This window comes from Natrix helvetica (assembly GCF_964273705.1).
Source record: "Natrix helvetica genome assembly, chromosome: 7".
NCBI lineage: Eukaryota > Metazoa > Chordata > Lepidosauria > Squamata > Natricidae > Natrix > Natrix helvetica.
The window spans coordinates 20,621,062-20,637,357 of NC_138558.1; the positions used below are offsets into that span (position 1 = coordinate 20,621,062).

The window sequence follows — 16,296 nt, forward strand, 5'->3', positions numbered from 1 at the left end:
ACTGCACAGCCCCACTCCTCCAGCTATTAAATGTAAACATCTTAGCATAATTATCATTGGAAATATAGTAAAGAAGGAGATGGGAGAGGCTTTGATGTGGTTGTTTTTACATTGGGTAGCACCTGAAATAATCTGCTTGTGTTGTATGATAAGAAAGAAGCAAAATTTCCATTGGATTTGTCTACTGACTTTGTAGCTACAAGATATTCCAGATATTTTGGACTGATGCCGGTGAAATCTAGACCTAACGGCAAGCAGTAAGGGACAGTGAGACTGTAGTCCATAATATCGAATTGGGTTGGTCGCCACCTCTTAGTAGCAGATTTTGTGAAGCTTTATCCAGAAACATGTGAAAATGTTCAGATTCTCAGTTTCATTAAAGGTTCATTAAAGACTAAGGACGAGCTGCAGGGCAATTCAGATATCTGTTTTCCACAGCATTTCCTGTTGGGAGCTACAATGGATAAAAAGGTAAAGGTTCCCTTCACACATATGTGCTAGTCATTCCCGACTCTAGGGGTCGGTGCTCACCTCTGTTTCAAAGCCGAAGAGCCAGCGCTGTCCGAAGACGGCTCCAGGGCTGGCATGACTAAATGCTGAAGGCGCACGGAACGCTGTTACCTTCTCACCAAAGGTGGTTTTTACATGCTTTCAAACTGCTAGGTTGGCAGACGCTGGGACAAGTAACAGGAGCTCATTCAGTTACGCGGCAATAGGGATTCGAACCGCTGAACTGCTGACTTTTTGGTCAACCAGCTCAGCGTCTTAGCCACTGAGCCATTGCATCCCTATCAGCTTGTGTATATCCAAGCAATTTTGGATCACAGAAAAAGAAGAGTACTTGATGTACAATGGATAGACAACTATTATAACTAACTTAAGTACCATAATTTGATAAAATGTTCTTTGTGGGGTTTACCTAGTTTTCCTTTTGTACTGTTTCTAATCCATATATATATATGTACGTATCAAGCTACAGTATGCTTTCATCTAATCTGTTTCAGAGGTTCAACAACTGTGTCAATTCTAATGCTATGATCCTCTGTACCCGAGGATCATTTTCATAGAACCATCAGAGTTGGAGGTGGGTAAGCACAACACTGGCTGCCAGCCAATGCTTTCTACACTTGGACAGCATAGCAACAATCAGCAAGATAAAATTTACTTGAAAACATTACTAGCTATCAAAACCAACCTCAGTAGAGTTTATTCTTTTACGAATGAAGACCAATATACATTTCCCTGAATAACATTGCTGAATCCAATCTGGGTTGCTTATTGGGACCAAAGGTTTTAACATCCGAGCTTTTGGACTCAAGGCTGGAGCCCATCAGGGAACTTTTCTCTCACATTCACTCTGCTAGAGAGAAGTTCCCTGAAGATGGGCTCTAGCACGAGTCCAAAAGCTTGGAAGATAAAACCTCTGGTCCCAGTGACCAACCCAGATTGGGCACTGTCTCATTCTTTTGCTTACAACAATGATAAAATATAGAGAACTGGTTTTATTAGGTAGGTAGGTAGCAGTGACGTGTGGTGAGGTTTATGGCTGGTGAGGCTGGTGACGTCATCAGGAAGGCAGGGAATGGGACCACGTGTGCTGGAGGCTCAGGCTGCCTCAGCCTCCAGCACACGTGATCCCATTCCCCGCCTTCCTGAGCGTGCTCCACCGGCTCGTGCTCCGCAGTCCTCGAAAGCGACTGGGGAACGACGAGAACCTTCCTGCCTCTGCTGGACTTTGCGCGCTCCTCGCGACTGCATATTGCAGTTGCGAGGACCGTGCGAAATCCAGCAGAGTCAGGAAGGTTCTTGTTGTTCCCCAGTCGCTTTCGTGCCTTCGTCATCCGGCAGCGGCGACAACATTTCTGCCTCCGCCCTCCGCAGCTCCCGGTTGTTGTGGCTACATCCGTCCGGCCGCGCCCGGGAGCTGCGGAGGGCGAAGGCAGAAATGTTGTCGGCGCTGCCGGATGACGAAGGCACGAAAGTGACTGGGAAACCAGTCACTTTCGTGCCTTCATCATCCGGGAGCGCCGACAACATTTCTGCCTCTGCAGCTCCCGGGCGCGGCCGGACGGATGTATATAATATTAAAATATTATATATATATATATGTATGTATGTATGTATGTATGTATGTATGTATGTATTTGTGTTACAACCCCTGGTATGCCCAAATACCCAAAATATTTATTTATTTATCAGCACAAATACAACACACATATATATATATCAACTGATAAGGAACAGAGCCCGTGGCTTAGTGGCTAAAACTCCTGCCTAAGATATATACAGCCCGGGTTCAAATCCCAGTAAGGGTATGGCTAGCTGATGAGAGCTAATTAGCTCGAAATAGATCTATACTAGTCTCCGTAGATTTTCACGGGTGTAGGTATGCTGGTTTTGTTGTATTCGGGTCTTTTCCCATGTAAGGTTGAGATTGTCTTTGCAACGTTTTGGCAGGATCACACCTGCCATTTAAGCCCACAGCTTGAAGATGGCAGGTGTGATCCTGCCGAAACGTTGCAAAGACAATCTCAACCTTACACGGGAAAAGACCCGAATACAACAAAACCAGTGTTGTATTTGTGCTGATAAAATAAAGGGAGACTAGTATAGATCTGTAACACAAACACATACACACACACACACACACACACACACACACACATAATATAATATAATATAATATAATATAATATAATATAATATAATATAATATATTATTTCATGAAGAGAGGTGAGGCTCTGCCTCCCCTGCCTCCCCTGACCGCACGTCCCTGGTAGGTAGGTAGGTAGTTGGGTGATAGATGGATCAACTAATTGATCTATCAATACATAGAAACTATTGTATCAGCAATCAATTTGTGGGAAAATGCAAGTTTATGTCCTCAAAACCTCAGAAGCATAAGTGGCCTGAAATGACCATTTTATGCAGTAATGGTCAGTGTAAGATTGGCTATTTGCTTTTTATTCAAGGCTTCAAAGTATTCTTCAGTAATGCAGCATAGAATACTATTTTTTTAAAGGTGGGATATTTAATAAGAGATTTGGATAAGAAATGTGTACTCCCCCCCCCCCAAAAGGTAATATAGTTTCTATATTAGATCATTCTCTATTCTTCAGAATATCTCCTAATGGTCAATAAATGATTCTAGTGCTCACAAGAGGAGAAATACAAGATAGTATTTCTTCTGGATCTAAGTGTGTATTTCTGTCTTAGTGCACATTGTATCACAGGGCAGTACAACAAACATTTTTCTTTCTTCTCCTCAGAGGGAAAAAGAAAACCAATAAGAAGTGCCAAGTAATAGACAAGCACGAATTGTAGCTTTTAATATTCCTACATGGATGTTCCAGGTAAGACTACACCTCTTGAGAGGATCTCTATTTATAACAACCACTCTGATAGGCTGAGGAGCCAGGTGTTAATGTGACAGAGTATTGGTTTTTATCATGGCCCAAATACCTTAACCCAAAATGGAAGACAGCAGAACAGAGATTCATTATTCATATCAACCACTGTGAAGGTCCAGAAGTCCTGCCAGGGGCACGATGGGGAAATAGAGATATACAGTGTATGATGCACTGGAGGCCACCCAACAGGTCTTTTGAACTCCTGATTTCCTTTATGGAATGGAAGCTCTTTTCATCGTAGAAATCTTTTGTGCAATGCCCAGGAAAAGCATTTGGGACTTTAAATAAGCATTTGGCAACAAATCAAGCTGTCAGTGACTTGGAAATGCCAGTGGTATTTCAGATTCCCATTTGTTCCCTTCTTGGTTTCTGGTTTCATACATGTAAGTAGTGACTATGTGGCCTCTTATCAAAATAAGAGGAGATAAAATCATATACGGTAATCACATTTGAAAGGGTACCCTGACTAGTATATGGAGAAATTAGTGTATATGCCAAACAATAGGAATTATATGTTCAAGGGATGGAACGACTGTTCTAAATACAGTCCAGAAGGTCACCAAATGTAATTCTCCTTGCAAGATAGGACCATCCACATAACATTCACCCTCTGGTTTGTACTATATGAACAACATGCACAGAATTTTAAAAATCACACAACACTACTTTATGCACATTTTCATCGACTTCTAAAAAACTCTGCACAGCAAAGGCAAAGGTCCATCTCTTTGAACAAATCCTTTTATTTAGTTTTCAGTAAGTGTACTCTTTTATTTATTCTCCAAGAAAAAGAAACCTTCAACAATTCATTGATGATACAAGATTATAACATCCTCTGCAAACGTTGATAATGGGCAAAGAAAATAACCATTCTAACAGATAGTTCTGTGGTTACATTGATGTATATTGTGATTGCTGGGTAGAGTATGAATCTGCAATCCCACACACTCTTTGGGGTATTGTTTGCACACTGTTCCTTTCATGAAAAGACACAAGATCTTTATCCCTTCAGTACTTGTGCCATGTTTCTTTTTCATAAGTGGGAACTTTACTTCCCTACACAGCACAAAATCAATACACAAAAAGTGACTGAATTATTTTTTGTTTCTTTCTTCAAAGACATGAATGATTTAGTATGAATGAGAATGTTTCCCCTCTTTACTGCTGGAATTTTCTGAAATCTTTACTTCCAGAAGAGAATATATGTAGAAGAGATTAAAAGAGAATATATGTAGTTCAGAATTGAACAGAACTGAACTGTGGAATCCTTGATGTTTTCTGAGCTTGGCTGTTTGTTTGAGATGTTTCATTAACCAAAGTTAGGCAACATCATCATTGTGAGAGAATGTGGAGTTTGCTCTCTGTTTATATCCTGTAACTTGCTCTGCTAGTTTTGGTGGGGTGTGGTTTTCTTCTTGATAGTTTATTGATCCGGGATATGAATTTTTTTTATTGTTTATTTGATGTTAATCCCTGTTTTTCTGAGTGTTGGCTTCTGGAGGGGATGTGTTCTGGTCTTGTTTGTTCTTAGGTTTTTGTTGTCTCTTCTGAATGGTGTGTAAATATGGCTTATTTTCATATGTCTATGGATGACCGGTTTGTATAAATGACAAACTTCCAAGAATTCTGTATGGTTTTGGATTTAGCTTGATTTAGGATGCCCACATTTTCCCAGGGGAAACTGTAATTGCATGTATCCATGTGTGGTGAGATTAAGGAATTTTTATTTCTTATGTCTTCAACAGCTAGAACATTGTGATAGTAGACTAGTAGACAACATCCATGAACACTAACTAGCAGTCAGAAGACACTATGTCACTATGTTGCTAGTTTATTGCCTGATTTAATTCCTTAGTCCACCATTCTGGTTGCAGCAAAAGTCAGACTAATATTTATTACATTTAGTATTTATACAGCACTTTACTTAAAACCTTTCATTTTGTTCTTCAGCCAGAAAAGATGCCAAAGCTTACCTATATTTAGTTTAAAAGTCTCAGTGCAGAATGGAAAAGAGAAGAAACGGGAAACAAAAAAATGCTGAATATTACACAAACAGTTCGAAGGAGGAACCACATCAGTGATAAGTTCTGGTTTACTACCGGTTTGCTGGGCCCGTGTGCAATTGAATGAAAATTACTCAGAAAAAGAGGAAAACAGCTGAGGAGCGGCAATTCAAGCTGCTGCCCCAGATCAGCTGGGCTTCAGAAGCTGGGATAAAGATAAGTATAACCCAGAGGCGGGCAGGTGGGCCCACCTTTAAAAAAAGAGAGAGAACCGATTCGCACTACAGTTTAGGAGAACCAGTCCAAACCAGTAGGAACACACCACTGAACCATATGGACTAATACATTAACAAAGCCGTGATTTCCAGTTCCTTCTGCTGCAGATTGTTGCACTAGCACTTGCTTGTAATTGTTTCAATAATTTTAATGTATGCCAATTAGTGTACATTTAAAGTGACAATAAAGTTATTCTAAGTCTAATTATGTAAAAAAAACAAAAAACCAATCAGTACCCTTTCTTTATTGCTGGGGTGAGAGTTAAAGTAAATATAATAATAAATGCATTCAAATTCACTCAACCAACTTAATTAGCTGAGGGGGCTGATTTTATTGGTGGGATCAGGACGGACTCCAAAAAAGCAATTAAGCTTTAAATAATATAGGGAAGCTAAACATAATTCCTCTGCAGTTGGTAATATTTGCATGTCAAGGTAATCCAGTCAACATTTGTGGAAGATTTCCTCCTCAAGCAGATATGGTTGCAGAGCGGCTTTTCCTAAAGAAAGAATTTCTGGAGATTTGCAGAAGAAAAGAAAACATATAAACCATATTTGGGTTGCAAATCTAGATGGCAATTAGACCACAGCAAAGAAATTTAAAATAGCAGCATCAACAACTCATTGTCGTGTAATAGTCAACTGGATTTTTGCAACCTAGAATTTGTGCAGAAGACAAATTTCAGCAGAAGTGATATACTATACAAACACCACCTAGTGGAACTTTCTACTGCACTTAGAAATGATCTTTCTTGGTAGATGGCCATCCTCCTGATCTAAAATAGCTGTCATACCCCTTTCTTTTGAACCTGGTCTACTAGTTTTCATCTGCACATGCAGCATCTGAAGGTTGATGTAGAATATTGATGTTTATGATGAATTAATCACCTCAATTAAAAAACACTCTATCCATATAGCGCATTTGCTGACTGCACCAACCACTGTACCAACCTTTCTTGGAAGAGGCAGCTGGGCTAGGACTTGCAATGGAGTTTTTTTTTTTAATCTCACAGAATGCAACATTCAAACGTGTAAAGTTGGCCTACGGTCTGATAGTCCATCTGTAGTATGCAGCATGACCGCATACTACGACATAATGCTCTCTACGACCTCAGAATGTACATGAAGAAATCACCTCTTTGAATTCTCCTCTGCAAAATGGATTCCTAGATATCTTGTTTTTGGCAAAGATGCAGAAGTGGTATACCATTAGGGTGTTTATACATCTTCCGCTCTAGCTTACAACTTTGGGATTATCTTGTAGTCTGTCAGAGGAGTACAAATCAAATTCTATCTTGTATAGCTGTAGAAGTCACCAAGGGTCACTTTGATGCTGCCAGATAGCTACCCTGTTTCCCTGAAAATAAGACCTCCCCGGATAATAAGCCCAATCGGGCTTTGGACCGCATGCGCTAAAATAAACCCTCCCCTGAAAATAAGCCCTCCCTGAAAATATTGCAACACAGCAGCAGCCATGAGGTGACCATGCTCGCCGCCTCCTGCATCTCAAAAATAATAAGACCTCCCCGAAAATTAGGCCAAGCGTTTATTTTGGGGGTCAAAAGAAAACAAGACGCTGTCTTATTTTCGGGGAAACATGGTAGGTATCTTTTTTATTGACATTATTATTTCATGGAACGAAAGACCATGGCTAAAGTCAGGTAACTGCTGCTGCCCAAAAACAACATCCTTGTTAAACTGAAGTACACTCCACCTTTACATGGCAGGATTACTTCAGATTGAATGTATTGATTAGAGATTAGGAGGTAGTAAAAGGGGCAATTGGCCCTTTCTTTTTGAGATACTTCTCCCAAGAGGACTATGTAGATGTTCTACAAGAGCAGACAGGAGCTCAGCACAAAGTGCTCATAGATACACCCCTAGAACACTACTCTAGGAGCATTCCAGCATACTCATAGTGTTCTTGCCATACCTTCAGCAGACTTGTCAAACAACCAACTTATGTGGCAACTATTTTTATATCCTGCGCTCAAAATGGTCTGTTTTCTCTACTTCTTCCTTCCGACAAATCTACATCAATAGTTTTCTCTGATGAATCGGTCATGCAGTAATTTCTATTTCCCCTGGTTATGGGGGTGGGGGGAGGGAGCGCCATAAATAATAACAAATCTCAGAAAAGAGCCTGATTTCCCTGAGGAAACCACTACTGCACTTGTGAAGAGGAAGGAGAATGCAGAACATAGGAGAATAAAATCCATTCTGATACTGAGCCACTGTAGCCTGGCTTTAAATGCTTTGCTATCCATCTATTTCTCATTACCTATTTTGAAGCAGGGAAAAAGCTGCAGTGGGCAGGGCACTGATGAAGTGTTTTTAGACAAGTGGGCAGGACTTAGAATTAGTAGGTAGGTAAGGAAGGTTTTGTATGGTTGTTTATTTTTTATTTTGAGGAGCTATAAGGCTCTTCATGGCTAGGAACCTGTGTATCTATGGGACAACCATCTCCAGCTGAATTCAACCTGGGCTGTTGGAACATATAGGGAGGGTCTCCTTGTTGACTCAAAACTTGGGGAGCTGAAGTTATGATGCCTTTTTGCTGATGCTGTGAAATGGGCTCCTTACTGACCTCATAATGGATCCCTTCTTAGTAGAGTTTAAAAAGTCATTAAAAACAAAGCTGTTTCAAAAAGCTTTTCAGCAGCATTACTTTCGCGATTCTTATTTTCTCTCTCTCTCTCCCTCATGCTTTTGTTCTTGCTTTGCAGTTTGGATTTTATGTTTCTGTAATTCTTTTCTTTCTGTTTCTGTCGTGACATTGTTGAGTGTCCCTAAACTCAGGCAAGATCAAAAACAAATAAATCAAAATGCTACTCTGCACAACTGTCTTTTGTCTTCCTCCTCGCAAGAAACCTTGATAGGGAAATGTTTCTTCCATTATGTGCTGCCCTATTTTGTCCCTGTGGTTGGGGGCTAATGTGGTTTTCAGGTCAAAGATGGTCTATCTTGCTAATGAGGCTCTGTTGGTTATTGTGTAGACCAGAAGTGTCAAACTCAAGGCGCAGTTCCGGACTGTGGGATACTTAAATGTGACTCCTGGGGCTGCCATGGAAACAGCAAAGGACCAGCCTGTGGAGCCACTGCCAATGAAAATGGAGCTCCGTTTTCGCTGGCAGAGGGCTACAGGAGGCCGTTGCAACTGAAAATGGATCTGGAGACAATGGATCCTCCAGCCCCACCTGGGCCACCACAGGTGCCCCTGACATGAGTGATTTTGAACTGGCCATGTCCATCCTGCCCCACCCTGCCGGGGGTCAAACAAAACCCTGATGTGGTTCTCAATGAAATTGAGTTGAGTGTAGACCATTCTGAACACAGATCATTGATGTCTCTCTATCTTATACAGTTCCTTTCTAAACTGAATATTATTGAATGGAAGAGAGGAAAAACTCTATCATCTGTTCTGTTGGAAGGATATCCAAACAGCCTTTGGTAGTATGCAGGGAAACAATAAGTTAGAGGTAAGATAAGTAAGCTGAGGCTTTGATTACCAATAAAAAGTGATTCAATATGTACATATTGAAAGGCACTTGCCATATTTAGTTCCTCTTTGGAAATCACCTACTTATAAGAAGTACCACTTTCACATCCATCTTACTTAGAGCCAACTTAATGGTGCAAAGACAATGAGTAAACAAACCTCTTACAACGGAAAGTATTCTGATGATGATCTGACATTTGTTTCCTTTGAACAAAAAGATATAAAGGAACACACTAGAAGAGAAGGGCCCAACTATATAAACTATAATAGACTCTATATAATTAGATTATAAGAGCAGGATGAATACATTCATATAGGACTCAAACTGGGATTGTTTGCATTAATGATTTTGCATAGTGTAATAGACAGTTTGATTAGTTAGTGTCTTGATGATTCCATACAATGGATTTTTTAATATGATATTTGCACACCAAAAAGTCTCAGGTTGTAAAGCCTTCCCACTTAAAGGATCTGCGAAATAGCAAAACCACTACCTATGGTCTGTTGGTCTGTTGTTTTGCAGACATTATTTGACTATACAGCTGGTCTGTCTCATAGGAAGCATTATGCTAGAGAAAGCTATGTTCTCAAAGAAACCAGAGGCCTACATGCTTCCTATAGTATTAAACATATGAAAACATATGAAAAAAGTAAATGAATAGGAGCAAAGTCAATTCCCAATTAAAATCACTTTACTTGTCTAGACTGATTCTTTGTCCTGGTGTCTATTTTAGTTTGCTGTTTGAATTGACAAAGTCAGCAGAATCTAGTGCCATCTCTGAACCTAGCTGATATAGCATGCAAGCAACAGCCAACAGCTCAACAACCCTGATACAGTCTGACTGGTTATTTTGGTCTTCGGGGGGAGGGGAGAATGGTGTGTGTGTGTGTGTTTGTGTGTAGAGAAGCAAATCTAACAAAACTTGTAAACTTCATTTTAAGTTCATCTTTTCATTGTTCATTTTTCAAGTTTGTAAGGATTTTTCTCTCCGTCCTTATTGCAATTGTGCATGTAAGGTAGTTAGGAAGAGTAAAACAGGAAGAAAGTTTAAATTAAGCTTTCCCCACTTCCGAGGATGCCAGAAAAATTAAAAAAAAGAAAAAGAAGAAATCTTTCTGTTGCTTTATATTCAGATAAAAGTCCAAAGTAAAAACTTTGGAAAGTAGGAAAAATGTGGGGTGAGAGAACATAAAAGTTATGATGCAGTCTTGCTATTACTCTACAGTAACAGTACATCCTGGTTTTTAAAAAATAAATCTGGAATGATATTGTATCTTTCATGAATATTCAGTTATTGTTTTTTAAATAATAAAATCATAAACATAGGAAAGCCCATTTTGGTGTCCATAAACAGGTAAATAGTAGTATACAGTAAATGCTTTCCTTTACAATATGGGCCGCATAACCTTCCCAACTAACACTCGGGCTACCCTGCCTGTTTATTATAACAGCAGTCTGTGATGCAGCATTGAAGAAGAGATGAAACAGCCCTAGCTGCATTCTACAGGCAGCTTCCCCTTTTCCCTGCACTGAGCTGGAGAGGCCAGGGAGGGCACTTTGTCAAAGACAGGGAGGGACTCTGTTTTCACTTCCTCATTCACCCTGTTCAAGCTCCAGAGAGAATTGCTCGTCTTACAGGGTGTCTGTACTGTTTATCACAAACAGCAAGAAGCTGAACCTGAAATAAAAGGATGTTGACCTCTTTGCCATCACTCTTATCTTTCCTTCTGTGGCCAGTGGTACTTTGAAAAGGAGCTGCAACAACTGTGGTGGATGGGCATAGTGAAGATGGAAGACAGAAGGAGGATGAGCCACCGGCACGTTCATGACCAAGCAGAAGAGGAGCTCCAGAACTTAGAGTAAGAACAGAAGTTATAATTACAGTATTTTGTGGGTCCTTCCATTCTTGGGAGGGCTCTGAGTAACTTATGAAAGCTGGCTGACATTATCAAGTTGACCCTTCCTGATGATCCCTCCCCTATCTTCTTCCTTTAGTCTGAACTTTGATCCAACATCCAAGGTTGGAGTCTTGAAATATAGTCAAGAAAATCAGTTTGCTCCTTTCCTTCTTCTTCTTCAAACAAGGCAGATGCTTAGAATCATAGAATCAACTGGTTTCGATATTAGAAAAACAAGTTCTAATCCTTAAAGAATGCAGAAGGGAGGGAGAAAAATGCTTTAGGAAATGACAGCAATTGCTGTGAGCAAGAGAAGAGGTCTGCTAGAGGAACATTTATTTAATTGGAAAAGTCTTTTTGTTGATGTCATAAAACAAGATGCAACCTTCAGTTTCTGAAACAGTGGTGGGTCACTGATGAATCGAGTGAGTTTCGGGTTGTTGTTTTTTTAAAGACCTGAGGACATCAGTGGGCAAGTTAAACCACATTTGTGGTCTATGAAGTTAATCCTCATTCTCTTCCTATCTATAGGCCTCTCCCCTCACTTTTTCAGGGAGCTGGGTTTTTACTTTAACGCTTGACAATTTCCAACAACGTGTATACTACAGATGTTATGTATTTTCTGACAAAGGCTGGAGGGGAAACAAGTTGCCAATTTTCTGCAGTTGTGGATTATTGAAGTTATTTAAACTTCAAATAAGAGCCTTGATGGTCACAAAGGCCTTGGGGTTGCTTACTATTGGTGTAATGGAATACCTATAATGCTATTCTGTTTTTCAAAAATGTGTTCATGCTGCAGCTTAAGGGAGAGAGAGTACTTCATAATAGCAAGACATCATTACGTCCGTAGTGATGCCATAGCATTACCTAATAGGAGCCCCTATCATGCATGAACCCACTGATCTCAAGGTTCTGCTTTTTTTCCTGAGTAGTATGATATTGTCGTGGTATTGTTGAAAGAATTGTGGTTTCTCCTAAATAAGGGAAACCTGATAAATCCTTGCAGCAACTGAGTAATACCTGCAAACTGTTCTTGAAAGTTAAACTCATTCACTTTGCCATTAATTTGCCCCATCTCCATTTTCCAAACGATGGTTTAAAGATGCAGAATATTGAGCAATCTTTTTCTAGACTTCCATTTATACTGCGTAAGCTAGAACTGCAGCCATCAGTTCTCCAAAGCAGTGTGCATGCTTCTATGCACTCATGTGTCTGAGGTTTTGCCAAGGTGGATGCCTATAAGCAAACCTAGTACACATCTGCTACATAACCAGATAAAAAATCAAGAGTGGGTTCACATTATATCTTGAAAATAATAAGGAGTACATAAGAACAGTGCTAATATTTATGGATAGTATGTTTGTTAGAACCAACCAAGCAAGCTTCTACAGAACTGTGGATGAAATGTGGAGATCTGTGATTTTTTTTTCATTAGGAAAAAGCTAGGAAAGAAGGAGGAGGAAAAAAAATGAGTGATCTGAGGATGAATTTATGAGGCCCGCATGAATAGGGATTTAAGATGAAATAAAGAAAGAATTATGGTTTTAAGCTACTATGCTTTCATAACAATGAATAGGATTCAGGTCATACTCAGAAATCTGGGCACAAACAAGGATGAACATTTAAAATCCAGGTGAGTGTAGAATTGTTCCCAATGTGAGGTAAATATTTGTGATCTTGGATAAACAAAAAAACAAAAGTAGAGGAAAACATATTTACAATCACAACTGGGACCAGAATTTACACTGCTAAGCAAGGCAGTTGTTAAGCGAGTCATGCTCAATTTTATGACTTTTTTTTGCCATGGTTGTTCAGTGAATGTGGCTTCCTCCATTGAGTTTGCTTGTCAGAAACTGACTGGGAAGGTCACAAATGCTGATCACATGATCTGGAATTCTACAACCATCATAAATACATCCCAATTGCCAAGCAGCTGAATTTTGATCACATGATCATGGGGATGCTGTGATAGTTCTAAGTACGAGGACCAGTTATAAGTCACTTTTTTCAGTGCAGTTGTAATTTAAGACAGTCATTAAAAAAAAGATTAAAAATCGAGGCATACATGTAATTTTACTATTAACAGAAATGGAAGTCAAATCTAGACACTATACTAAGTAAAAGTCAAATTGTGTTGGGCTAATTATTCTTGCAACAGTAATCCTAGCAGAGTGAAGTTTCCTCTTCAGACACTCATTTTATTCCAAATAAACATATGTCACTTCTGAGCAGATAATCTGACTAATCTGACTAATCTGACTAATTAGTCTAGATATAATTAGTCTAATCTGACTAATTAGTCTAGCAGATAATCTGACTAATCTGACTAATCAAGTAATTAAGTACTTTTCAAATTGCACGTAACACAAAATAAAACATGTTTTGTCATGTGGAAAAAAAGTCATGTTCAGACAATCTCTTTATTAGTCCTGATCAAAAATATAAGCAATTTACCTCTTGCAAGACTAAACATAAGTTTTCCTTAGAAAGCTAATGGTCATAATGGTAGCTTTATAAACTGTGGAAATACCATAAAAGCTTCCTACTTACAATAGACACCTTAACAGCAACTCTCTATGTAGGTGGAAATTTCTTCTTTAGAAACTTAGGCTAGGTTTAACCTTAAATTGATTTCTTATATATTTTCATTGTATAATAAGTGGTTATGAGTCAAAATCTATATTAAAATTCAGATAGCACATAAGAGTCATTTTGTCCCTGTTTACTATGACATATTATGACATATCAATATACACTTATCTTTTGGAATTTGTTCCATTTGGAATGTGTATTTTTATTCTCTAATATGGGCCTAAGTGGTCAGTAGAAACAAGTTTGACCATTTTTTCAGTGTTTTTTTGAAATGATCTTAAGACAGTAAGCCCTTCCAGATGAGGACTCTATGGCAAAAGACCATCTCTAGAATTTCCTAGTCTCATTGGGTTCACAGTGGTAAAATTCATGTTTGAATTGTTGAAATTGTGTGAAGCTTGTGCTGTTCATTTTTTCATTTCTAGGAACTGGGCTTCTGGGTTGTAGTGGCCCTTTCACAGATCTTTCTTAGAGGGATGGTGAATTGACTTTTTTGAAGCTTCCTCTCATCGAACCCATTCAGACTATTTTTCTGCTTGCAATCAGAAACATGCTTAGAACAAAATGAAGATAGGGATTGGTAAATGTGTGAGTGTGCCTGGCCCAAAATCACCTGATCAGCTTTTGTGGGTCAAATGCCAGTCCAACATACTGATTCTTATTTACCATTTCTATTCTTTATTATGTGCCTTTGCAGTCTCTATATATGTGAGTACACTGGATTAGAATTCAGGTCTTTGTTATACATGAAGTGTCTCGGCTCCACCCACCTGCCACTTGCACAAAATTAATTATTTGTTTGCTGGAGGTCATCTGCTTTTGTGGAAGACATTAGCAAATGGTTAATGACCTTGGTGAGATGTTTGTAGAGACTAGCCAATCTGAATAGTTCTTGTTTCATGATTGTCTCATTTAGCAACTGTAACCTGCACAGTTACAACAGTAATGAAAAAATAAGCTTGCCAACAATTCTTGCATTTCTGACCTTTGCAGGTCTATAAAGCAAAGCAACTCCGAGATAAGATCAGAAGCATAGTCACAATTTCATTTAGCAATTGTGACAGCTAAACAAGGGCTCTCTATAGTATGAATACAATGTAGTCTGTGGTTATCCAAAACATTTAAAGAGGTTCTTTGAATAGCATGTTAGCACATGCAAGACAATGCTATGGAAAGCACTGAGGCAGTTAATAAGTCTTGACGGCTCATCACAAGTTCTCTGAGAGCCTTCCCAGATTGTCTGCTGGTGCAACTGAGCATGCATAAAGAACATTCCTGGTGAACCTTTTGGGGAGCTGCAGTGGCTAGATATGCAGACGATCTGGGAAAGACTTGAAAGCAAGCATGGCAAGACTGGGAGAAGAATGCTCTTGAATGTTTTCCACAAAAGCAGAATAAATTCCATCTTCTTGCTTTCAATGATTTAAGTGTAGAATAGCAGAGATGTCTTCAGAAAGGCCTGGCTATTTTGCCTACTTACTTTCAGAGAAGAAATGAGATGTCAAATGAGGAATTTTCTAAGAAATGTCAGTAACTTTCCAGTAAAGCAACAGTGAGAATCAATCTTTCAGTTGTGACCCATGGCATTCATTTTATTTGTTTGCTCTTTGCTAACTCAGAAAATCAGGCCTTTTGAGGGCAGTTTGCCTTGCATTAAAATAAACATATATAATCTTGAACAATTAAAATATACAATATTTAAAATATACCTCAATCAACAATACAAAGTAGATGCCTGGGTAATTCTAAAGTGACCAAGGTCCAGATATAATTTAATATTTATTTAAATGCTTTGGAGAAGACGCCAATCCTTTGCTCTCATGAAATATGAATATAAATTTACTAAATAAATGAAAGTGAATTTATTAATATAGATATTATTAATATAAAATTAATTAATTAAATTAAAACTGGGAAATCTTTATCCTTTACTGCTTTATATATTTATTTATTTATTAAAGATAATTTATGTTTCCGGTTTTTAAACGAATTGTTGCTCTGTGAGAGCCCTTATCTTCTTATTCCACAGCAGCTGAGCTAAGTCCTTGGCCAAGGATTTTATTAACTTTTTTTTTTAAAGTCCAATCATAGAGAATCATTCTTGTCTTCATTGATACTCTTCAAAAAAGACAAATTAGGGAGACAAGACTTACTTTTACAGGAGTCATGATAGTTCTTTACCTGCAAGGTTTGTTTTCCCAATGCATTAGCCATTCCTTAAATACTCCAATACCGAAATGTATCCAAGAACTTTATTCAGAATAATTAATTCACTTGATCTGAGAAAAACGTACATGATTCTACTGAGGAGCTAATGGAAGTGACACAGATTCTCTGAATGTTTATAAAGTGATACTGAATTGATTGTCTTCACCCCCTATGTGTCCTTATCATTCAAACATATATTGCCTCTCTCTAAGTAAGCCGTACACACAAAGGTGCATTTCACATAAGTTTACCACCGGTTCGCCATGCACGCTCGCTTTGTGAGCCCGTGCACCTTCTGCGCATACGCTTTGCTCGTGCGCACGGGTTGCACGCATGCGTGCAGCTTAGAAAACATGGCTAAATAGGATGGCATAGAGCTGGGGTGGATGGGCAGGTGGGCAGCCCACAC

The 16,296-nt window shown here is 38.9% G+C and overlaps 1 protein-coding gene across 1 annotated transcript in view; it reads left to right on the plus strand.

Moving 5' to 3' along the window:
• Positions 1–10,730: 10,730 nt before the first annotated feature.
• The window catches only part of DAPP1 (dual adaptor of phosphotyrosine and 3-phosphoinositides 1), a 30,623-nt gene continuing 25,057 nt past the window's right edge, over positions 10,731–16,296 (plus strand). The window contains exon 1 of the mRNA XM_081959926.1: positions 10,731–11,048. Coding sequence (XP_081816052.1) covers positions 10,963–11,048 — 86 coding nt within the window. The 5' untranslated portion in view covers positions 10,731–10,962. The remainder of the gene's footprint in view (positions 11,049–16,296) is intronic.